This window comes from Coregonus clupeaformis, chromosome 20 (genome assembly GCF_020615455.1).
Source record: "Coregonus clupeaformis isolate EN_2021a chromosome 20, ASM2061545v1, whole genome shotgun sequence".
In the NCBI taxonomy this organism is placed as follows: domain Eukaryota; kingdom Metazoa; phylum Chordata; class Actinopteri; order Salmoniformes; family Salmonidae; genus Coregonus; species Coregonus clupeaformis.
This window is the reverse complement of record NC_059211.1, coordinates 50,710,816-50,736,440: the sequence shown is the minus strand read 5'-3', so window position 1 is coordinate 50,736,440 and position 25,625 is coordinate 50,710,816. Positions and strand designations below refer to the sequence as shown.

The 25,625-nt window shown below is 44.6% G+C and overlaps 1 protein-coding gene across 1 annotated transcript in view; it reads left to right on the top strand.

The window, feature by feature from the left end:
• The window catches only part of hmcn1 (hemicentin 1), a 213,524-nt gene that overhangs the window by 147,353 nt on the left and 40,546 nt on the right, over positions 1-25,625 (top strand). Inside the window, exons 47-75 of the mRNA XM_041838786.2 lie at positions 2,135-2,248; positions 3,089-3,175; positions 3,341-3,532; positions 3,878-4,165; positions 4,343-4,488; positions 4,654-4,804; positions 7,174-7,371; positions 8,297-8,410; positions 9,091-9,278; positions 9,508-9,604; positions 11,424-11,585; positions 12,166-12,279; positions 12,464-12,666; positions 12,878-12,959; positions 13,111-13,242; positions 13,356-13,505; positions 16,613-16,769; positions 17,049-17,173; positions 17,303-17,486; positions 18,926-19,023; positions 19,205-19,483; positions 19,917-20,113; positions 20,268-20,349; positions 20,482-20,618; positions 20,716-20,857; positions 21,004-21,148; positions 21,395-21,522; positions 21,627-21,783; positions 21,932-22,053. Coding sequence (XP_041694720.2) covers positions 2,135-2,248; positions 3,089-3,175; positions 3,341-3,532; positions 3,878-4,165; positions 4,343-4,488; positions 4,654-4,804; positions 7,174-7,371; positions 8,297-8,410; positions 9,091-9,278; positions 9,508-9,604; positions 11,424-11,585; positions 12,166-12,279; positions 12,464-12,666; positions 12,878-12,959; positions 13,111-13,242; positions 13,356-13,505; positions 16,613-16,769; positions 17,049-17,173; positions 17,303-17,486; positions 18,926-19,023; positions 19,205-19,483; positions 19,917-20,113; positions 20,268-20,349; positions 20,482-20,618; positions 20,716-20,857; positions 21,004-21,148; positions 21,395-21,522; positions 21,627-21,783; positions 21,932-22,053 — 4,371 coding nt within the window. The remainder of the gene's footprint in view (positions 1-2,134; positions 2,249-3,088; positions 3,176-3,340; positions 3,533-3,877; positions 4,166-4,342; positions 4,489-4,653; positions 4,805-7,173; positions 7,372-8,296; positions 8,411-9,090; positions 9,279-9,507; positions 9,605-11,423; positions 11,586-12,165; positions 12,280-12,463; positions 12,667-12,877; positions 12,960-13,110; positions 13,243-13,355; positions 13,506-16,612; positions 16,770-17,048; positions 17,174-17,302; positions 17,487-18,925; positions 19,024-19,204; positions 19,484-19,916; positions 20,114-20,267; positions 20,350-20,481; positions 20,619-20,715; positions 20,858-21,003; positions 21,149-21,394; positions 21,523-21,626; positions 21,784-21,931; positions 22,054-25,625) is intronic.

Below are 25,625 nucleotides of genomic sequence, written 5' to 3'. Positions count from 1 at the left end.
ATTCTAAAAACCACATCTGTCTGGGACAATTTTCTACTTGAAATCAGAGAACATTGTGCTACTTGTCCTCTGGGATGGCTCTGATGTGCTCCTTGGAGTTGGTGTTGAGTTTGTGTGTATGTGTGCATGCGTGTGCGTGTGTGTGCATGCCCGCGTGTGTGAACTGTTTCTCAGGAGATGGACCCAGTGTCCAGATAATAACTGTTGTTATAGGAACTGATCTGAGTTCATCTGTTTGAGTGGGTGTGTGTTTGAACAGCTGTGGCTTGGTCAGTGTATCCTGTTTCACACAGCTAAATGGATTTTTAGTGCCCCATAATGCAGAAAGCATGGAAGCCACAATTGTGATGTTGCGAGAGGGAGCATTTTGTCTGTTTACACCTCTTAAAGTTCCAAACAAAGTTGTGCACTATGTAGGGAATACAGTGAGGGAAGAAAGTATTTGATCCCCTGCTGATTTTGTACGTTTGCCCACTGACAAAGAAATGGTCAGTCTATCATTTTAATGGTATGTTTATTTGAACAGTGAGAGACAGAATAACAACAAAAAAATCCAGAAAAATAAATGTCAAAAATGTTATAAATTGATTTGCATTTTAATGAGGGAAATAAGTATTTGACCTCCTCTCAATCAGAAAGAGTTCTGGCTCCCAGGTGTCTTTTATACAGGTAACGAGCTGAGATTAGGAGCACACTCTTAAAGGGAGTGCTCCTAATCTCAGTTTGTTACCTGTATAAAAGACACCTGTCCACAGAAGCAATCAATCAATCAGATTCCAAACTCTCCACCATGGCCAAGACCAAAGAGCTCTCCAAGGATGTCAGGGACAAGATTGTAGACGTACACAAGGCTGGAATGGGCTACAAGACCATCGCCAAGCAGTTTGGTGAGAAGGTGACAACAGTTGGTGCGATTATTCACAAATGCAAGAAACACAAAATAACTGTCAATCTGCCTCTGCCTGGGGCTCCATGCAAGATCTCACCTCGTGGAGTTGCAATGATCATGAGAACGGTGAGGAATCAGCCCAGAACTACACGGGAGGATCTTGTCAATGATCTCAAGGCAGCTGGGACCATAGTCACCAAGAAAACAATTGTTAACACACTACGCCGTGAAGGACTGAAATCCTGCAGCACCCGCAAGGTCCCCCTGCTCAAGAAAGCACATATATAGGGCCGTCTGAAGTTTGCCAATGAACATCTGAATGATTCAGAGGAGAACTGGGTGAAAGTGTTGTGGTCAGATGAGACCAAAATCGAACTCTTTGGCATCAACTCAACTCGCCGTGTTTGGAGGAGGAGGAATGCTGCCTATGACCCCAAGAACACCATCCCCACCGTCAAACATGGAGGTGGAAACATTATGCTTTGGGGGTGTTTTTCTGCTAAGGGGACAGGACAACTTCACCGCATCAAAGGGACGATGGACGGGGCCATGTACCGTCAAATCTTGGGTGAGAACCTCCTTCCCTCAGCCAGGGCATTGTAAATGGGCCGTTGATGGGTATTCCAGCATGACAATGACCCAAAACACACGGCCAAGGCAACAAAGGAGTGGCTCAAGAAGAAGCACATTAAGGTCCTGGAGTGGCCTAGCCAGTTTCCAGACCTTAATCCCATAGAAAATCTGTGGAGGGAGCTGAAGGTTCGAGTTGCCAAACGTCAGGCTCGAAACCTTAATGACTTGGAAAAGATCTGCAAAGAGGAGTGGGACAAAATCCCTCCTGAGATGTGTGCAAAGCTGGTGGCCAACTACAAGAAACGTCTGACCTCTGTGATTGCCAACAAGGGTTTTGCCACCAAGTACTAAGTCATGTTTTTCAGAGGGGTCAAATACTTATTTCCCTCAATAAAATGCAAATCAATTTATAAAATTTTTGACATAGGTTTTTCTGGATTTTTGTTGTTGTTATTCTGTCTCTCACTGTTCAAATAAACCTACCATTAAAATTATCGACTGATCATGTCTTTGTCAGTGGGCAAACGTACAAAATCAGCAGGGGATCAAATACTTTTCCCCCTCACTGTATCTTACCATATTGACTTTAGATGAAGTCTTGAAAAGGACCAATCAAAGACACAGTGATTATTTAGAGACTTGCGCTCAACCAACCATTGGCATGTTTGTCAGGAGGGCGGAGCCTTCGTCTGATGCACGCAGCAGTGGAGGATGCTGGGAGATACAGCTGCATTGTGTCCAACACGGCCGGAGAGGAGAGGAAGAACTTTGACCTGGACATCCTGGGTAATGACCTCAATGACCTTTAACCATTTACCTGTGACCTGAGAGAGAAATATGTATTACAGTATGTCACTGGTGGATATTGTGATAGTGAGAATACCTGGGCCCAGATTCACAAAACCTTCTTAAGGAGAAATGTATTCTTAACTGCAATTATTTCCTTAATAATAGACTTAAGAAGAAAGTTAAGCAAAGTTTCTATTCCTCAAAAAGGTTCTTGGACATTTTTCTTATGTTTCTCCTTAAGCAAAAAGTTAAGAAGAAATTAGATTCTTGAAAATAAAGTTATTGGAAATGTTCTTAATTCCAAGATCGGTAAACGCTTGTCTTAAACTCAGGGCAGTGAGATAAAAAGCTCATGGAAGCAATTAAAGATGTTTAATTCACTCACAAACTTCATCTGAAAGTTTCAGTATTGATTATTTTAAACCCAAGAACATGTTTTAGAACAGTAATCTCAGTAAGAAATATGCTAACATGATTGCCATTGCTAGCTAGATGGCTAGCTAAAATGGTTGCCTAGCAACCAATATCTTAAGAAGATTTGTAAGAAGATATTTGAGAAGTTCTTAAGAAAATCATTATATCTTAAGATATTGTTGAGGAATTCTTATTAACTTCTTATTTTTTTTCTTAAGAAGCTTCTTACGTTTTTGCGTAAGAAGTGTTTTGTGAATCTGGGCCCTGATAACCACTACCGGACAGACTTAACATGAACAACCAGTTTGAAAATGCAATGAAGCCTTCATCACCCCATTATAAGGCCTACATAGATGCTCGAGGGCTGAGGGTTGGTACAGTAGTTGTATTGCTCTTAACCTTTCCCTGTATGTCATCTTCCAGTCCCCCCTAGCATTGTGGATGAAGGCACGGTGCAAGATGCCAAGGTCAAGGAGAAACACAACGTGACACTGACCTGTGAGGTCACTGGTCAGTGACATTATTTCAACACAACTTCACAATGATGACTAAAGTCTGAATATATTGAAATCCAAAATAGACTATTTTACAATTCATACATACTGTAGCAGGAAATTGTTTCACCATCCCGATGGTCGCTAAGGTAACCTATTATTATTATTAACCGTTAACTAGGTAACCCAGTGCCGGAGATCACTTGGCTGAAGGGCGGACAGCCGTTAGGGACAGACAGACGTCACCAGGTGTTGTCTCACGGACGGTACCTCCAGATATCTGGTGCCCAGGTGGCAGACACGGGCAGGTACAGCTGCCTGGCACACAACAGCGCAGGAGACCGCAGCAGACACTTCAACCTCAATGTACTGGGTAGGAGGACCACTACTCTCTAGTATATTTTAGTTACGAATGTGCTCTTTATTTATACTGGTATAAAAAAAATCCCATTGAGGTCACATTTTCAGAGGGTAGGTAGGAGGCTACCACTCCTCTCAGTAAGTCACTGAGCCTGTGAAAGCTGAAATACTTTACTTCATTTTAAAAACAATGCATGACATGCTAAAGCGTCACAAGCTGTTATCCCTTTGTCATGGCTATGTTTAAGATAAGATGTAGGATATAAGGTTTACTCTGGTGATTTATCCTATGCATCCACCACCACCTTAAGCACCACTAGACAAAGAGTCTGAATCCCCTCTCCTCTCGCCCCCCCAGTGTCTCCAACCATCGTGGGCTCAGGTCCCGAGGGTTCGGCTGAGGAGGTGACGGTCACCCTGAGCAGCCCCATGTCTCTGGTGTGTGAGGTGCAGTCCTACCCCCCTGCCCTCATCACCTGGCTCAAGGACGGGACGCCGTTCGAGTCCAGCCGCAACGTCCGAGTGCTGCCAGGTGGGCGGACCCTGCAGATCCTGAACGCCCAGGAGGAGGATGCTGGGAGGTACACCTGTGTGGCCACCAATGAGGCTGGAGACAGCCTGAAGAACTACGAGGTCAAAGTTTACAGTGAGTGACTAAAACGTTTTGAAAGATGGGAGTGAGATAGGGAGGTACTACCTTAACTTGTCCAATAAGGACACATCATTGTGTCTATGTACCTATATGTGTGTCTGTGATATCTATGACTGTATACTGTATGTAACTGTAACTCTCCTCTCTTCCTCCTCCTGTCCTCTCCTGCAGTTCCTCCCCAGATCAATAAGAATGATGTCCCAGGTGAGGGGCTGGCCCCCAAAGAGGTCAAGATAAAGGTCAACAACACTCTGACCCTGGAGTGTGAGGCTCAGGCTATCCCTATACCCTCACTGCAATGGTACAAAGACGGACAGGTCAGCACTTTACCTGTACACACACTCTACACACACTCACTCTCTCTCTCTCTCTCTCTCTCTCTCTCTCCTCTCCTCTCTCTCGCTCTCTCTCCATCTCTTTCACACACACACAATGCCCACACATCTTTCTACAACCAACCCTGATATTCCTCCTTTCCCCAGGTGCTGAGGGTAGATGATCATGTGACTATTACAGCCAACGGTCGTATCGTCAGGATCAAACATGCTCAGGTGTCTGACACTGGACGCTACACCTGCGTAGCAACCAACATCGCCGGGGAGGACGAGAAGGACTTTGATGTAAATATACAAGGTGAACTGGGTTCCCGTTGCTTTTGCTCTGTAGCCCCTCTGCAGGACTCTACTGCTAAGTCTTAGCAGAGGCTGCCCTCTAGTGGTAGTAGACAGTATTTAATCAGAACCTATAAAGCCGAAACCACACAGAGAGACACCTTCAACGGCGTGAAAATTTGCGTGCGAGAGTAGAGAGCGTCAATTCACAACTTAATTGTCATGAGAATCCATATAAACAGTTGTATTTGTTAAGTTCGCTATGTAGCTCTTGTGAATTATTGTTGTGTGTTCCTTTTGACTCACCTTATATAATAATAATAATAATATTATATGTCCTATGGGAGCCACCGTACCTGCCTCCTGTTATGTTGGCTCATGAACTTGAGGAGAGTTGTAGCTAGTACACCCTAGCAGTTTATAAAGAATTTGACTAGTCTCATTCTTGCTACATAACAGTATTCTCTCTTGAACGGAGTTCCTCGAGTTTCCCAGCCGTAGCCTGCCTAGGCTATATGCCTGTGCTCAAAATAAACAAAGGTAGGCAAAAAGTTATTGTTCTCAAATATGTATTATTGGCACTGGCAGCTAAACTTAACACTAAATAGACACTTTTAAACTATACATGTCACAATTCCAGACGTAACAATGCACAAACAGTCAATTTTTTGGCAATATATCCACTCACTTTACCAGTATTGGTAAACGCTTTTCGTTTGATTTGGGCTTTAGTCTTAGCAGAGGCTGACCACTAGTGGTAGCAGACAGTATTTCATCAGAAGCTGTACGTCTTAGTAGAGACCAGGGGTTGGAACAAAAATTATTTTCCAATCATTTCATTCTGAACAGAACCATAATTTTTTCCATTCTGTTCCACTGTTCTGACCAGCAAAATAAAGCTCTGAACCGGTTCAAACATTTAGCTCAACATTAAATTACCTCACCAATCATGCAGTGCAGATAGAGCAGCTTGCTATGGAGCGGGCACGCTATAGCTCAGTGTGTTGAGAAAGGGTGGAGGAGGAGGCTTGGCTTGCAGCGCTGGGCATTATCTGAATTAGGCCCACAGAATTATACTTACGGAGGAGCGGCTTCTTTGGAGGAACTTTGAATGTCTTTGAGTTTCAGGGACCATAACCTTGGACCAGAGCTAGCTAGCTGGCTAGCTAACAAGCTTGTGTGTGCAGAGCGGCACCAGAATTAAAAACACGTCTTACCATTTTGTAATTAATAAATCCAATGTGAAATGTGATAACTATAGTATCCCTAACTAGCATTGGAAAAAGTTAATCCATTCTTCTCTAATAAAAAATCTCTCTCCCTATCTTCTGAATCACGCTTGTACCGTCAGTAGGCAACAGCTATGCTTCAGAGGGGGAGGTAGCCTACCCACACACTGGCAAATATTTTTAATTGGCAGGCAGACACTGGAAGAAGTTTCTGATTGACAGAGGGAGGGCTCTGCATAGGCGCTTTGTTGTATTTTTTGTGGGACAGGAAAACAATTCCCGGAACGTAAAATAACTTTATTAACCAGTTCCCATGCTTTTAAAATAACGGTTCTGTTCCGGAACAGTATAGATCACTTATTTTCAAGTTTTCGGTTCTGAACCGGTTCCAACCCCTGGCAGAGACTGCCCTCTGGTGGTAGCAGACATTATTTAATCAGAAGCTGTAAGTCTTAGCAGAGGCTGTCCTCTAGTGGTAGCAGACAGTATTTCATCAGAAGCTGTAAGTCTGAACAGAGGCTGTCCTTTAGTGGTAGCAGACCGTATTTAACTCGACATACCCAGTCGCTGCCCACTTTTTGGAAGCGAACCACTCGATTTTGTCCCTACGTTATATCGGCATCGAACATGTCACCCTCCCTAGGAGAGGGGGTGACCTCGACAACTTATTGTTAAAACGAGAGGCTGCCTGGATCTTTAATTTAAAGACCCTTGCTCCCTTCGGTCTCAACGTAGACTTTGATTTGAAGCCATTCTTGTGATTATTGTGATTTTGCTATTCATTGTAAATGTTTGTATCTATGATCGTATGCTATCCATGTTTTTTGTATGTTCTGTTTATCTGTGAATTAACCAATGCTATTAGGCCACACACAGCTATGATTACAGACACCTGCGTGTGTCCTTTGACACTATATAAACTAGTGACCCGCAGTGTTTGTCATTATACCCTGATGAAGACAGCTTGTCTGTCAAAACGTTGGTTATTAGGATATTAAATTATTGCAGCTTTCCTTTTCTTTTTCAAGCAGACAGTATTTAATCAGAAGCTGTAAGTCTGAACAGATGCTGTCCTCTAGTGGTAGCAGACAGTATTTAATCAGAACCTAAACACTGACTGTAGTAGCTGTCATAAAGATAACCCTAACTCTCTCCTCTTCAGTCCCCCCTAGTTTCCAGCGTCCCGGGGGGGTGGGAGATACCACCTCGACACCAGGCAGAGGGGGTGATGTTAAGGATGTGGTGCTAAACAACCCTATCTCTCTGTACTGTGAGACCAACGCTGTTCCCCCGCCCACACTCACCTGGTACAAAGATGGACGCCCAATGGCCTCCAATGAAAATGTGCTCATCATGCCTGGTGAGGAGAGAACCTACAGTGCTGTGAAAAAGTATTTGCCCCTTCTTAATTTTCTCTACTTTTACATATTTTTGATACTATCAGATCTTCAACCAAAATCTAATATTTGATAAAGGGAACCTGAGTGAACAAATAACACAACAATTACATACTTATTTAATTTATTTCATAAACAATGTTATATAACACCACATGCCCCTGTGTGAAAAAGTAATTGCCCCCTTACACTCAATAACTGATTGTGCCATCTTTAGCTGCAATGACTCCAACCAAACACTTCCTGCAGTTGTTGATCAGTCTCTCACATGTGGAAAAATGTTTTCCCACTCTTCCATACAGAACTGCTTTAACTCAGCGACATTTGTGGGTTTCAAGCATAAACTGCTCGTTTGAAGTTCTGCCACAACATCTCAGTTGGGATTAGGTCTGGACTTCGGCCATTCCAAAACTTCAAATTTGTTGCTTTTTAGCCATTTTCATGTAAACTTGATTGTGTGTTTTTGAGCCAAAATTCCTCCACAGCAACGTGAGAGACTGATCAACAACTACAGGAAGCGTTTGGTTGCAGTCATTGCAGCTAAAGGTGGCACAACCAGTTATTGAGTGTAAGGGGGCAATTACTTTTTCGCACAGGGGCATTGGGTGTTGCATAACTTTGTTAATTAAATAAATAAAATAAGTATACTTTTTTTTTTGTTATTTGTAAACTCAGGTTCCCTTTATCTAACATTAGATTTTGGTTGAAGATCTGATAACATTCAGTATCAAAAATATGCAAAAATAGAGAAAATCAGAAAGGGGGCAAATACTTTTTCATGGCACTGTATGTGTGTGTGTGTGCTTGCTTGCCAGTGCATGCGCGTCTGTGCTTGCGTGCGCGGTTGTGTGTGTGTGTGTGTGACTCTGATTGTGAGTACCTCTCCAGGTGGGCGAGTGCTGCAGATCCCCAGGGCTCAGGCTGAGGATTCTGGGAGGTATACGTGTGTGGCGGTGAACGAGGCGGGAGAGGACTCCATCCAGTATGACGTCAGAGTTCTGCGTGAGTAGAGGGGAAAACAGCACCCATCTAAACTGAGCTGACCTGGGTCGTGTGTAGAGGGGAAAACACCACCCATCTAAACTGAGCTGACCTGGGTCGTGAGTAAAGGGGAAAACACCACCCATCTAAACTGAGCTGACCTGGGTCGTGAGTAAAGGGGAAAACACCACCCATCTATACTGAGCTGACCTGGGTCGTGAGTAAAGGGGAAAACACCACCCATCTAAATTGAGCTGACCTGGGTTGTGTGTAGAGGGGAAAACACCACCCATCTAAACTGAGCTGACTTGGGTCGTGTGTAGAGGGGAAAACACCACCCATCTAAACTGAGCTGACCTGGGTCGTGATTAAAGGGGAAAACACCACCCATCTAAACTGAGCTGACCTGGGTTGTGAGTAGAGGGGAAAACACCACCCATCTAAATTGAGCTGACCTGGGTTGTGTGTAGAGGGGAAAACACCACCCATATAAACTGAGCTGACCTGGGTTGTGTGTAGAGGGGAAAACACTTTATTTAAGCAGGTTAGTCTCGTTAAGATACAAATCTATTTTTCAAGAGACACACTCATCTAAACTGAGCCGACCTGTGTAAAAAAATATATGTCAAATAATTTAAAATACTATTTGGTATCACAGGTACAATGGAAGTGCAAACTGACTGTGTGTGTCTGCATCCCAGTGCCCCCTTATATCCGCGGGGCGGACCGTGACCTACCTGAGGAGGTGGTGATCCAGGTCAATAAGACCACAGTGTTGGAGTGTCAGGTGGACGGAAGCCCCACCCCTAAGATCACCTGGCTGAAGGACAGCCAGCCAATAAGCCCTGACGGACCCCACAGACTGCTGTCCAATGGACGCTCCCTGCAGGTGACTGGACTATGCTGTAAAAAGGGCTTAGTAAAATTATTTTGATTGATGGCTTGATTGATGATTGATTGATGGATTGATGGATTGATTTATTGATTGAAAAGCGAAAGAGGTGCTATAGAGTTGGAAAGGCTGGGGATTATATGAGGGGAGGAAGCTCAAAGGTGAGAGACTGAAGGCTCAGGCCTTACGTACAGTAACGTCAGCGAGCTGTCTGCCTCTTCCTCAGGTGGTGAATGCCCAGGTGACAGACACGGGCCGCTATGTGTGTGTGGCTGACAACCTGGCGGGAAGCGCAGAGAAATCCTTCAACCTCAACGTCCATGGTGAGTCAGAACAGAGCTATTATTGAGTATTAATCTGTGTTTACAAGCCTCATCTTTGTCTGGTATCTTCTTTAATATGGATGGATGGGTGGGGGGGGGGGGGGGGTTGATGGATGGAGGGAGGGAGGGATGGGTGGATGGATGGAGGGATGGAGGGATGGATGGATGGGTGGGTGGTGGGGTTGATGGATGGAGGGAGGGATTGATACAGTGGGGGAAAAAAAGTATTTAGTCAGCCACCAATTGTGCAAGTTCTCCCACTTAAAAAGATGAGAGAGGCCTGTAATTTTCATCATAGGTACACGTCAACTATGACAGACAAAATGAGAATTTTTTTTGGAGAAAATCACATTGTAGGATTTTTAATGAATTTATTTGCAAACTATGGTGGAAAATAAGTATTTGGTCAATAACAAAAGTTTCTCAATACTTTGTTATATACCCTTTGTTGGCAATGACACAGGTCAAACGTTTTCTGTAAGTCTTCACAAGGTTTTCACACGCTGTTGCTGGTATTTTGGCCCATTCCTCCATGCAGATCTCCTCTAGAGCAGTGATGTTTTGGGGCTGTCGCTAAGGCAACACAGACTTTCAACTCCCTCCAAAGATTTTCTATGGGGTTGAGATCTGGAGACTGGCTAGGCCACTCCAGGACCTTGAAATGCTTCTTACGAAGCCACTCCTTCGTTGCCCGGGCGGTGTGTTTGGGATCATTGTCATGCTGAAAGACCCAGCCACGTTTCATCTTCAATGCCCTTGCTGATGGAAGGAGGTTTTCACTCAAAATCTCACGATACATGGCCCCATTCATTCTTTCCTTTACACGGATCAGTCGTCCTGGTCCCTTTGCAGAAAAACACCCCCAAAGCATGATGTTTCCACCCCCATGCTTCACAGTAGGTATGGTGTTCTTTGGATGCAACTCAGCATTCTTTGTCCTCCAAACACGACGAGTTGAGTTTTTACCAAAAAGTTATATTCTGACCATATGACATTCCCAAACCTCTTCTGGATCATCCAAATGCACTCTAGCAAACTTCAGACGGGCCTGGACATGTACTGGCTTAAGCAGGGGGACACGTCTGGCACTGCAGGATTTGAGTCCCTGGCGGCGTAGTGTGTTACTGATGGTAGGCTTTGTTACTTTGGTCCCAGCTCTCTGCAGGTCATTCACTAGGTCCCCCCGTGTGGTTCTGGGATTTTTTCTCACCGTTCTTGTGATCATTTTGACCCCACGGGGTGAGATCTTGCGTGGAGCCCCAGATCGAGGGAGATTATCAGTGGTCTTGTATGTCTTCCATTTCCTAATAATTGCTCCCACAGTTGATTTCTTCAAACCAAGCTGCTTACCTATTGCGGATTCAGTCTTCCCAGCCTGGTGCAGGTCTACAATTTTGTTTCTGGTGTCCTTTGACAGCTCTTTGGTCTTGGCCATAGTGGAGTTTGGAGTGTGACTGTTTGAGGTTGTGGACAGGTGTCTTTTATACTGATAACAAGTTCAAACAGGTGCCATTAATACAGGTAACGAGTGGAGGACAGAGGAGCCTCTTAAAGAAGAAGTTACAGGTCTGTGAGAGACAGAAATCCTTACTTATGGTGGAAAATCCTTACTTATGGTGGAATACTTATTTTCCACCATAATTTGCTAATAAATTCATAAAAAATCCTACAATGTGATTTTCTGGATTTTTTCTTCTCAATTTGTCTGTCATAGTTGACGTGTACCTATGATGAAAATGACAATTGGTGGCTGACTAAATAATTTTTTCCCCCACTGTATATTGATAACTAGTTTGTCTGTTTTTTCTCTCTCCTCCAGTCCCCCCCACCATAGTGGGAGCTAGCCCAGTGAACGTGACGGTGGTGGTGAATAACTTTGTGTCTCTGACTTGTGAGGCTACCGGGTTCCCCCCTCCCTCTCTGAGCTGGGTCAAAGACAGGGGGCCTGTACAGGCCAACACCAACGCACTCATCATGCCAGGTAACACGCACACACATTTTAAATACTTTAAATACTTTATTTGAATCCACAAATCACATTACAAATCACATCGCTTTCGCAACAGCTAATGGGGATCCTAATGAATACCAAATTACAGTCGAGAAAGATTCAAACATTTTAAAGGACACGGATATCTGGACAATTTGGATGGAAACCTAGCTAATAATAACAATACAAAGAATGAAGTAAAAAATAACAAGTAAAAGAAGCAAAATAAGAGGTAGTATGCATAGTAATAATGGACAGGATATGCAAATATAAAGTTGGTAGTGCCTTTCTTGTGCACTTGGTCAAGCATATCTGGCACACACACACACACACACACACACACATACAAATTGATGTTGAATTGTGATGGATCCGGCACACGTTGTATCCTAATCTCTGCTTATCTCTCTTTTTTCTGTTTTCTCTCTCTCTCTCTCTCTCTCTCTCTCTCTCTCTCTCTCTCTCTCTCTCTCTCTCTCTCTCTCTCTCCCCAATCCCTTCCTCTCTCTCTCTCTCCCCAATCCCTTCCTCTCTCTCTCTCTCTCCCCAATCCCTTCCTCTCTCTCTCCAGGTGGACGCACCCTGCAGATTCTGAGGGCTAAGATGTCTGACGGGGGGAAGTACAGCTGTGTAGCCATGAACCCCGCTGGAGAGGCCAGGAAGCTCCTCTACCTCACTGTGTTTGGTCAGTACCTGCAGCAGGACAGGACAGGACAGGCAACACTACATACACTACTGGACTTCTCATTGACCCCTTGTGTCTCTTTCACATATCCTCCTTCCTTCCCCTGTCTTCCATATACTGCTCCTGTCCACTCTATTACAAAAACATTGCTCTCACCCCTGCCTCACCCCTGCCTCTCCCCCAGTCCCTCCCAGTATCAAAGACAGCAGTGGGGACTCTCCTGTGGTGGTGAGTGTGCGTGTGGGCAACTCAGTGACTCTGGAGTGTGAGTCCAACGCTGTTCCCCCTCCCACCATCACCTGGTACAAGAACGGTCGGATGGTGACAGAGTCTGCCAACCTCCGCATCCTGGCAGAGGGACAGATGCTGGAGCTGAAGGGGGCAGAGGTGAGAGACACAGAGGTGGACGTCTGAACCCCTCGATAGGGGTGGGGTTAGGGGAAGGGATGCGATGCGATGCGATGCGATGGGGTTAGCTTATGTCCTCTTCATGACCTCATCTCTATTTTGCCAAGTTAAGTTAAACAGCACTAGTTAACAGACAGTAGTTGAAAGTCGTTATACTAATCCATCCCCTGTCCGTCCTCTGTGTTCCTAGGTGTCTGACACTGGCCAGTACGTCTGCAAGGCCACCAACGTGGCCGGACAGGTGGACAAGAACTTCCACCTCAACATCTACGGTAAGATCATATTCTAGAAACACAGACTTGAAACACTCACATATCTCATTCTCATCACTGAGCATACAAATGAGTAGATGGAGAAGAGAGACAGATCTGAGTCTTTTAGTCAAAGTGACCTGACTGTAAATCTCTGTCCCTTCATCCCCAGTGCCCCCCAGTATAGACGGTCCAGCGGAGGAGAATATAGTGGAGACCATCAGTAACCCTGTCACCTTCGCCTGTGACGCCACAGGCATCCCCCCTCCCAGCCTCACCTGGCTCAAGAACGGTCGGACCATAGGTGAGCAGCACCCGTCATATAACTTATTATTGTGTTATTCATTTTATCTCAAACTTCCATTGTCCTCCCAAGATTGACTGGAAAGTAGTAAAGTGGCAGTATTCTTTTCTCAGAGAACTCAGAGTCTCTGGAGCTGCACATCCTGTCTGGAGGCAGTAAGCTGCAGATCGCCCGCTCCCAGCTCTCCGACTCTGGCACCTACACCTGTGTGGCTGCCAACGTGGAGGGCAAGGCTCGCAAGAGTTACCACCTCACCATACAAGGTAAATGTACTTTATCATCAAGGTTACCCTTCAAGTTACTCTGATATCTCCATAAAAATATTCAATGTTCAGTATAAGTGAATTTAACCTAGACAGAATATATACAGTACCAGTCAAAAGTTTGGACACACCTACTCATTCAAGGGTTTTTCTTTATTTTTACTATTTTCTACATTGTAGAAAAATAGTGAAGACATCAAAACTATGAAATAACAGATATGGAATCATGTAGTAACCAAAAAAGTGTTAAACAAATCAAAATATATTTTATATTTGAGATTCTTCAAAGTAGCCACCCTTTGCCTTGATGACAGTTTTGCACACTCTTGACATTCTCTCAACCAGCTTCATGAGGAATGCTTTTCCAATAGTCTTGAAGGAGTTCCCACATATGCTGAGCACTTGTTGGCTGCTTTTCCTTCACTCTGCGGTCCAACTCATCCCAAACCATCTCAATTGAGTTGAGGTCGGGTGATTGTGGAGGCCAGGTCATCTGATGCAGCACTCCAATACTCTCCTTCTTGGTCAAATAGCCCTTACACAGCCTGGAGGTGTGTTGGGTCATTGTCCTGTTGAAAAACAAATGATAGTCCCACTAAGCGCAAACCAGATGGGATGGCGTATCGCTGCAGAGTGCTTTGCTGGTTAAGTGTGCCTTGAGTTCTAAATAAATCACAGACAGTATCACCAGCAAAGCACCCCCACACCATCACACCACCTGGGGTGATGGGGTGGTCCATCAGATGACCTGGCCTCCACAATCCCCCGACTTCAACCCAATTGAGATGGTTTGGGATGAGTTGGACCGCAGAGTGAAGGAAAAGCAGCCAACAAGTGCTCAGCATATGTGGGAACTCCTTCAAGACTGTTGGAAAAGCATTCCAGGTGAAGCTGGTTGAGAGAATGCCAAGTGTGCAAAGCCATCATCAAGGCAAAGGGTGGCTATTTGAAGAATCTAAAATCTAAAATATATTTTTTTGGTTACTACATGATTCCATATGTGTTCTTTCATAGTTTTGATGTCTTCACTATTATTGTACAATGTAGAAAATAGTAAAAATAAAGCAAAACCCTTGAATGAGTAGGTGTGTCCAAACTTTTGACTGGTACTGTGTGTGTGCGTATGTGTATATATGTATATATGTATATATGTGTATATATATATATATATTACCGTTCAAAAGTTTGGGGTCACTTAGAAATGTCCTTGTTTTTGAAAGAAAAGCAATTTTTTTGTCCATTAAAATAACATCAAATTGATCGGAAATAAAGTGTAGACATTGTTAATGTTGTAAATGGCTATTGTAGCTGGAAACGTCAGATTTTTTACGGAATATCTACATAGGCGTACAGAGACCCATTATCAGCAACCATCAGTTGTGGTCCAATGGCACGTTGTGTTTGCTAATCCAAGTTTATCATTTTAAAAGGCTAATTGATCATTAGAAAACCCTTTTGCAATTATGTTAGCACAGCTGAAAACTGTTGTGCTGATTAAAGAAGCAATAAAACTGGCCTTCTTGAGACTAGTTGAGTATCTGGAGCATCAGCAATTGTGGGTTCGATTACAGGCTCAAAATGGCCAGAAACAAATAACTTTCTTCTGAAACTCGTCAGTCTATTCTTGTTCTGAGAAATGAAGGCTATTCCATGTGAAAAAGCCATATTTCAGACTGCCCATCTTAATCTTTTATTTTTATTGGCTTGTCTGAGATATGGTTTTTTCTTTGCAACTCTGCCTAAAAGGTTAGCATCCCGGACAGGGTTAGCATCCCTGTTTTGCGGGTACTATTTAAAGCTGCCAGGTGAGGACCTGTGAGGCGTCTGTTTCTCAAACTAGACACTCTAATGGATTTGTCCTCTTGCTCAGTTGTGCACTGGGGCCTCCCACTCCTCTTTCTGTTCTGGTTAGAGCCAGTTTGCTGTTCTGTGAAGGGAGTAGTACACAGCGTTGTACGAGATCTTCAGTTTCTTGGCAATTTCTTGCATGAAATAGCCTTCATTTCTTAGAACAAGAATAGACTGAGGTGTTTCAGAAGAAAGTTCTTTGTTTCTGGCCATTTTGAGCCTGTAATCGAACCCACAATTGCTGATGCTCCAGATACTCAACTAGTCTCAAGAAGGCCAGTTTTATTGCTTCTTTAATCAGCACAACAGTTTTCAGCTGTGCTAACATAATTGCAAAAGGGTTTTCTAATGATCAATTAGCCTTTTAAAATGATAAACTTGGATTAGCAAACACAACGTTCCATTGGAACACGACTGATGGTTGCTGATAATGGGTCTCTGTACGCCTATGTAGATATTCCATAAAAAATCTGCCGTTTCCAGCTACAATAGCCATTTACAACATTTACAATGTCTACACTGTATTTCCGATCAATTTGATGTTATTTTAATGGACAAAAAATTTGCTTTTCTTTCAAAAACAAGGACATTTCTAAGTGACCCCAAACTTTTGAATGGTAATATATATATATATACACACACATACACTACCAGTCAAAAGTTTGGACACACCTACTCATTCAAGGGTTTTTCTTTATTTTTACTATTTTCTACATTGTAGAATAATAGTGAAGACATCAAAACTATGAAATAACACATATGGAATCATGTAGTAACCAAAAAAGTGTTAAATCAAAATATATTTTAGATTCTTCAAATAGCCACCCTTTGCCTTGATGATTGCTTTGCACACTTGGCATTCTCTCAACCAGCTTCACCTGGAATGCTTTTCCAACAGTCTTGAAGGAGTTCCCACATATGCTGAGCACTTGTTGGCTGCTTTTCCTTCACTCTGCGGTCCAACTCCTATGTAGATATTCCATAAAAAATCAGCCGTTTCCAGCTACAATAGCCATTTACAACATTAACAATGTCTACACTGTATTTCTGATCAATTTTATGTTATTTTATTGGACAAAATAATTGCTTTTCTTTCAAAAACAAGGAAATTTCTAAGTGACCCAAACTTTTGAATGGTAGTGTGTATATATATATATATATACTAGTTTGTTCTGAATGACCAATAATCTGATTGGCTCTGCTCTGATTAGCTGAGCTATGTATTAGTCCCTGATCTGATTGGCTGTGCTCTCTCTCAGTCCCTCCCAGCATCTCAGATTCGGAGATGCCCAGTGAGGTGGGGGTGCTGCTGAATGACAGCGTTCAGCTGGTGTGTCACTCTCAGGGTACCCCGCCCCCCTCCATCCAGTGGCTGAAACACGGCAAGGCCCTCAAGGCAGGATCCAGGGGACTCAGGTACACATCAACCCCCTGCCCCTAGGCCCTAGCTCCTAGGCCCTAGCTCCTAGCCCCTAACCCCTATATCCTAGCTCCTAGGCACTTATGTAGATCTGAGAGGACTGGATAGGTGTAAGCAAAATGGCTAATATTTGACCTAGCCTATCAAAGGAAAAGGTGGAACTACTCTGAGATTGATAGGACCCGGACAGAAAGAAACTGGGAGGACGTCTATGGGGTTTCTGATGTTTCTATATATTTATATTAATGGTTTAATTGCGTCCTCATTCTATCCAGGATCAGTCCAGATGGCAGCACACTGACTGTGTCTGGAGCTCACACCTCTGACAGTGGGAAGTACACCTGTGTAGCCACCAACAAGGCTGGAGAAGAGGATCGGATATTCAACCTCAATGTCTATGGTGAGTTTAATTCTCTCTCAGCCTCTCTCTTCCATACATGTATTCCCTACTTTATGAATGAAGAGTTTTAAATGTCTCTCCCTCTCTCTATCTTCTGTCCTCTTTCGTTGTGTGTGTGTTTGTCCATAGTGCCTCCTGTGATCGAGGGGAACCGTGATACGGCTGTGGAGTTGACCACCGTTCTAGACAGCTCCATCAACATAGAGTGTGTTGCCGTGGGCTCCCCTCCACCTCAGCTCAACTGGCTGAAGAACGGCCTGCCTCTCCCTGTCTCCTCACAGATACGCCTGCTCTCTGCTGGACAGGTGCTCAGGTAGGTCTGGGGTCAGGGGTTATATATCGGATTCTATATGGAATACTTTCAATGTACAGATATAAAGGCAAGAGAAATGTGTTTAAAATTGTTACGTGAATATTGCTTTATATACTGTTTGAAATGAGTTGTACTGTATGTCACACAATAGATTGACCTTTTACTGTAGTGGGCTAAAGCAGGGTCACACAGAGTGTTTCTGGGTAGTCTTCAATCTACTTTGAAACAAAAGTATACACCTCACACACATGGTTATGGGCTTTTAAAAAATAAGACACCTGTACCATGTCAGATATAGAGTTGAAATGTATTACGTTTAGAGTTTGCATCCCAATATTACATTGTATATGCAATACCAGTCAAAAGTTTGGACACACCTACTCATTCAAGGGTTTTTCTTTATTTTTACTATTTTTTACATTGTAGAATAATAGTGAAGACATCAAAACTATGAAATAACACATATGGAATCATGTAGTAACCAAAAAAGTGTTAAACAAATCAAAATATGTTTTATATTTGTGATTCTTCAAATAGCCACCCTTTGCCTTGATGACAGCTTTGCACACTCTTGGCATTCTCTCAACCAGCTTCATGAGGTAGTCACCTGGAATGAATTTCAATTAACAAGTGTGCCTTCTTAAAAGTTTAATTTGTGGAATTTCTTTCCTTTTTAATGCATTTGAGCCAATCAGTTGTGTTGTGACAAGGTAGGGGTGGCATACAGAAGATAGCCCTATTTGGTAAAAGACCAAGTCCATATTATGTCAAGAACAGCTCAAGTAAGCAAAGAGAAATGACAGTCCATCATTACTTTAAGACATGAAGGTCAGTCAATACGGAAAATGTCAAGAACTTTGAAAGTTTCTTCAAGTGCAGTCGCAAAAACCATTAAGTGCTATGATGAAACTGGCTATCATGAGGACCGCCATAGGAATGGAAGACCCAGTGTCTGCTGCAGAGGATAAGTTCATTAGAGTTACCAGCCTCAGAAATTGCAGCCCAAATAAATGGAGTGCATCAGATGACCTGGCCTCCACAATCCCCCGACCTCAACCCAATTGAGATGGTTTGGGATGAGTCGTACCGCAGAGTGAAGGAAAAGCAGCCAACAAGTGCTCAGCATATGTGGTAACTCCTTCAAGACTGTTGGAAAAGCATTCCAAGTGAAGCTGGTTGAGAGAATGCCAAGAGTGTGCAAAGCTGTCATCAAGGCAAAGGGTGGCTGTTTCCACCTATGAGGCCACTAGGTCATTTGACTGCAGGAAAGGGCTACTGTTTTATTCCATTCTGACTCTGTCAGGATTAATGTGTTGTTCCATTCTGACTCTGTCAGGATTAATGTGTTGTTCTATTCTGCCTCTCTGTCAGGATTAATGTGATGTTCCATTCTGCCTCTCTGTCAGGATTAATGTGTTGTTCAATTCTGCCTCTGTCAGGATTGCGAGGGCTCAAGTGTCAGATGGCGGCACCTTTACCTGTGTGGCGTCCAACAGGGCTGGTGTGGACAACAGGCACTACAACCTACAGGTTCACGGTGAGTTCAACACAATACATTAATAATAGTATACAAAATATCACAATAGACCCTACCCCCCCCCCAACTCCAAAACCCTCACTAACCCAATATTGTCCTGCTTTTGCAATATATGACTTTGTCGTGGGGCCCAGCTGTTAGATGAGTTAGATAAACACTGTGACGTCATCCCCCCTTGCAGTTCCTCCCAGCCTGGACGGGGCGGGCAGTAGGGAGGACGTGACAGTGGTGAGAGGGAACCTGGCCTCCCTGCTATGTATAGCTGACGGAACTCCAAGCCCCTCCATGTCCTGGCTGAGAGATGGGGAGGCCCTGGTCCCTGGACCCCATGTCAAGCTGCTCAATCTGGGCACCACGGTACAGATCATCCAGGCCAGGGTGGAGGATACGGGACGCTACACCTGTGTGGCTGGAAACACCGCCGGCCAAGCCAGCCGACACTTCCACCTCAAAGTACTGGGTAAGTGGGACCACATGTATGCGTGTATGTATGTCTGTATGTATGTACGGTATATATGTATGTCTGTGTGTTTGTCTGTCTGTCTGTCTGAGTGTCTGTCTGTGCGTGTGTGTGTGTGTGTGTGTGTGTCTGTCTGTCTTCCTGTCTGTCACTAAGAAAGAAAGAAAACCCCACTCAGTATATACTGCACCCACATAAATGTTTTGGCTCCAATAGCCTTCGTCAGGTAACACCCAGCCCTCACACACACACACACACACACACACACACACACACACACACACACACACACACACACACACACACACACGTCTGTGTGTCTGCCTGCCTGCCTGTCTGTCGTCAGGTAACACCCAGCTCTCTCTGCCCCTGTGTGTGTGTGTGTGTGAGAGAGCGTCTGCTAAACGACTAAAATGTAAAATGTCTCTCTCAGACCCACCTCGTATCAACGGTTCGGGCGTGGCAGCGGAGGTGTCTGTGGTAGTGAACCATGTTCTGGAGCTGCTGTGTGAAGCCACAGGTATCCCCGCCCCCACCCTCACCTGGATGAAGGACGGACGGCCGCTCCCCCAGACAGACGGCCTGCGCGTCCTCCGAGGAGGGGAGGTGCTCAGGATCTCCTCCCCACAGGTGAGAGGGAGGGACAGGGATGGACCTAAAACCCCCAGAAGGGACTGTTTAGGAGTAGTGAGGTTTGAGGGTGTAAAATGTGAAGGTTGTGATCAGATTGTAGGAAAGAGCTCTCTTTTTTGTTTCAATATCAATTTAATCTTATTTCCCCCAGGTGGAGGACACAGGGAGGTACACCTGTCTGGCTAACAGTCCTGCAGGAGACGACGATAAAGAGTTCCTGGTCCGCGTGCATGGTGGGTAATGTAGTTTTAACGTGTATGTGACCTGACCAGGGGATACTATTGGACCTAATAATGAGTTGTTGCTTTTTAATGTAACATGTTATTTCATGTTCTAACTGTTTTGTTGTGATGATACCTTCCCAGTTCCCCCTAACATCGCTGGGGAGAGCACACCACAGAATGTGTCAGTGCTGCAGAACAGACAGGTGACTCTGGAGTGCAAGTCAGACGCCGTCCCTCCCCCAATACTCACTTGGCTCAAAGACGGCAAGCCACTCCAGGTAAATAAAACACCTGTCCTCTGTGTGTATGCATGTGTGTGTGCTTGTGTAGATTACTTTTTGACACAGGCCTGATGACCCTCCCCTCTCTCCCTAGGCCTCCCCTCGTGTGCGTGTACTGTCCAGCGCGCGTTACCTCCAGATCAATATGGCTGAGCTGGGGGATGGAGCTCAGTACACCTGTGTAGCCAGCAACATCGCTGGCAAGACCACACGACAGTTCAACCTGGCTGTTAATGGTACAGAACTCAGAGAAATACATGAAATACACTCGCAGAGAGTCAGACACAATGACATCATTATCTTATTGAATATGGCTGGTCCTGTGCTGAGAGCCTTTAAAGAATAGTAGTGGGACCTAAGTTCTCTGTGTGTGTCTCTCCAGTTGCTCCCACCATAGCGGAGGGTCCTCAGACCGTAGCAGTCCACATAGACCAGCCTTTGGTGTTGGAGTGTATCGTGAGTGGAGTGCCTGCCCCCCGCGTCACCTGGAGGAAACATGGAGCCATACTGGCAGGAACCAACCCCAGGTCAGACCACGTCGCACACTGATGATGTCATGACATGCTATATTACATGATGAATGCTGTTTTAGCCAATCAGCGTCCAGTATCCAAACTACTCTGTTTATAATATACAGGTATGTTATAAGCAGGATTTGTGTCAGACACTCAACATTGAGGATACTTGGCAAAAATGCAAGGTTTAGGACTTTGATATGATATTTACAATGAGACATTATCCTAAATGTGTGTCCACACACCCGTCCTACACAGGTACAGGTTTGCTGAGGATGGCTCTCTCCACGTCCACTCAGCCCAAGTGACTGATACAGGACGGTACCTGTGTATGGCCACCAACCAGGCTGGGACACAGCGCAAGAGAGTTGACCTGCAGGTCTACGGTGAGAAGAGGGCTCAGCCTCACACACACGCGCACACACACACACACAACAAACTAACACACACATTTAATTATTGAATTTTACGCCAATCCATTGTGTTCTAGTTCCCCCCTCTATCGCCCGTGGTCCCACCAACATAACCGTGACCGTGAACGTTCAGACTACCCTTTCCTGCGAGGCCACGGGCATCCCCAAGCCCACGGTCAGCTGGACCAAGAACGGTCGAACACTCAACACAGACCACAACCAGAATATGTACAGGTTGAAACAGGTTTTTTTCCTCTCTCTGTTTCTTACCTCTTGTTGCTCCCATTTCATAATACTCTGAGATCAGTTGTTGGATTGACAGGAAGTTCTCAGAACCCCAAAACATGGTCTAAAGCTTCCGTTCCCTCTCTGTGGTCACCAGGTTACTGTCGTCAGGTTCTCTGGTGGTCATAGCGCCCACGGTGGAGGACACAGCTGAGTATGAGTGTGTGGTGTCTAACGAGGCGGGGGAGGATGCCAGAGCCATACAGCTCACTGTCCATGGTGAGTAGTTACAGTAAGAGAACACCTGAACACAGCATGATGTTATTTAACCTCTACAGGATCGGTGTCCCGTATTACGGGACTGTTGAGCTAACATGTGCTAATTTGATTAGCATGACTGTTGTAAGTAACTTTCCAGGACATAGACATGTCTTATATGGGCAGAAAGCTTACATTCTTGTTAATCTAACTGCACCGTCCAATTTACAGTAGCTATTACAGTGAAAATCAAATCAAATCAAATTTTATTGGCCACATGCGCCGAATACAACAGGTGCAGACGTTACAGTGAAATGCTTACTTACAGCCCTTAACGAACAGTGCATTTATTTTTAATAAAAAAGTAGAATAAAACAACAAAAAAGTGTTGAGAAAAAAAAAGCAGAAGTAAAATAAAATAACAGTAGGGAGGCTATATATACAGGGGGGTACCGGTGCAGTCAATGTGCGAGGGCACCGGCTAATTGAGGTAGTTGAAGTAATATGTGGGTAGAGTTAAAGTGACTATGCATAAATAATTAACAGAGTAGCAGCAGCGTAAAAAGATGGGGTGGGGGGGGCAGTGCAAATAGTCTGGGTAGCCATGATTAGCTGTTCAGGAGTCTTATGGCTTGGGGGTAGAAGCTGTTGAGAAGTCTTTTGGACCTAGACTTGGCACTCCGGTACCGCTTGCCGTGCAGTAGCAGAGAGAACAGTGCTCAGCCCTCTTTTTTTTCCTGTAGTCCACAATCATCTCCTTTGTCTTGGTCACGTTGAGGGAGAGGTTGTTATCCTGGCACCACACGGCCAGGTCTCTGACCTCCTCCCTATAGGCTGTCTCATCGTTGTCGGTGATCAGGCCTACCACTGTTGTGTCGTCGGCAAACTTAATGATGGTGTTGGAGTCATGCCTGGCCATGCAGTCATGGGTGAACAGGGAGTACAGGAGGGGGACTGAGCACGCACCCTGAGGGGCCCCCGTGTTGAGGATCAGTGTGGCAGATGTGTTGTTACCTACCCTTACCACCTGGGGGCGGCCCGTCAGGAAGTCCAGGATCCAGTTGCAGAGGGAGGTGTTTAGTCCCAGGATCCTTAGCTTAGTGATGAGCTTTGAGGGCACTATGGTGTTGAATGCTGAGCTGTAGTCAATGAATAGCATTCTCACGTAGGTGTTCCTCTTGTCCAGGTGGGAAAGGGCAGTGTGGAGTGCAATAGAGATTGCATCATCTGTGGATCTGTTGGGGCAGTATGCAAATTGCAGTGGGTCTAGGGTTTCTGGGATAATGGTGTTGATGTGAGCCATGACCAGCCTTTCAAAGCAATTCATGGCTACAGACGTCAGTGCTACGTGTCGGTAGTCATTTAGGCAGGTTATCTTAGAGTCCTTGGGCACGGGGACTATGGTGGTCTGCTTGAAACATATTGGTATTACAGACTCCGTCAGGGACATGTTGAAAATGTCAGTGAAGACACTTGCCAGTTGGTCAGCACATGCTCGGAGTACACATCCTGGTAATCCGTCTGGCCCTGCGGCCTTGTGAACGTTGACCTGCTTAAAAGTCTTACTCACATCAGCTACGGAGAGCGTGATCACATAGTCATCCGGAACAGCTGGTGCTCTCATGCATGCTTCAGTGTTGCTTGCCTCGAAGCGAGCATAGAAGTGGTTTAGCTTGTCTGGAAGTCTTGTGTCACTGGGCAGCTCGCGGCTGTGCTTCCCTTTGTAGTCTGTAATAGTTTTCAAGCCCTGCCACATCCGACGAGCATCAGAGCCGGTGTAGTACGATTCAATCTTAGTCCTGTATTGACTCTTTGCCTGTTTGATGGTTTGTCGGAGGGCATAGCGGGATTTCTTATAAGCATCCGGGTTAGAGTCCCGCTCCTTGAAAGCGGCAGCTCTACCCTTTAGCTCAGTGCGGATGTTTCCTGTAATCCATGGCTTCTGGTTGGGGTATGTACGTACGGTCACTGTGGGGACGACATCATCGATGCACTTATTGATGAAGCCAGTGACTGATGTGGTGTACTCCTCAATGCTATCTGAAGAATCCCGGAACATGTTCCAGTCTGTGCTAGCAAAACAGTCCTGTAGCTTAGCATCTGCGTCATCTGACCACTTTTTCATTAACCGAGTCACTGGTGCTTCCGGCTTTAGTTTTTGCTTATAAGCAGGAATCAGGAGGATAGAGTTATGGTCAGATTTGCCAAATGGAGGGCGAGGGAGAGCTTTGTATGCGTCTCTGTGTGTGGAGTAAAGGTGGTCTAGAGTTTTTTTTCCTCTGGTTGCACATTTAACATGCTGGTAGAAATTAGGTAGAACGGATTTAAGTTTCCCTGCATTAAAGTCCCCGGCCACTAGGACCGCTGCCTCTGGATGAGCGTTTTCCTGTTGACTTATGGCCTTATACAGCTCATTCAGTGCAATCTTAATGCCAGCATTGGTTTGTGGTGGTAAATAGACAGCTATGAAAAATATAGATGAAAACTCTCTTGGTAAATAGTGTGGTCTACAGCTTATCATAAGATACTCTACCTCAGGCGTGCAAAACCTCAAGACTTCCTTAGTATTTGATTTTGTGCACCAGCTGTTGTTTACAAATATACACAGACCGCCACACCTTGTCTTACCAGAGTCAGCCGTTCTATCCTGCCGATGTAGCGTATGTTAGCTGTATGTAGCCCGCTAGCTGTATGTTGTCCATGTCGTCGTTCAGCCACGACTCGGTGAAACATAAGATATTACAGTTTTTAATGTCCCGTTGGTAGGATAACCGTAATCTTAGGTCATCCAATTTATTCTCAAATGATTGAAGATTGGCTAATAGGATTGATGGGAGTGGCAGTTTACTCGCTCGCCGTCGGATACTTACAAGGCACCCCGACCTACGTCCACGATATCTCTGTCTCTTCCTCATGCGAATGACAGGGATTTGGGCCTTGTCGGGTGTCTGTAGGATATCCTTTGTGGCAGCCTCGTTGAAGAAAAAATCTTCGTCCAATAGGAGGTGAGAAATCGCTGTCCTGATATCCAGAAGCTCTTTTTGGTTATAAGAGACGATGGCAGAAACATTATGTACAAAATAAATTACAAATAACGCGGAAAAACACACATAATAGTACAATTGGTTAGAGGGCTGTAAAACGGCAGCCATCTTCTCCGGCGCCATTATAATCGTAAAACATACCATGCTATTGTTTGAGGAGAGTGCACAACAACAAAAAACGTATCACGGCAACTGGTTTGATACATTCACCTCTGAAGGTAAATAATGTACTTACATTCAGTAATCTTGCTCTGATTTGTCATCCTAAGGGTCCCATAGATAAAATGTAGCATAGTTTTGTTTGATAAAATCAATTTTTATATTCAAATGTAGGAACTGTGTTCTACAGTTTGAACCCCTGCTGTCTCTGGCTCCACACCGACCCCGCCCGACCATCTAGATGTGTGAAAGTTTTTTAAAAGTTTTTTCCCCGTTTTTAAAAATTATTATTATTAATTATTTTTTGTTAGGAGGTAGATCAGCTTTAATATTGCAGATAGATTGTAACTTCCATCAATGTAATTGTCTGCATCACTTCCAATCCCCCAT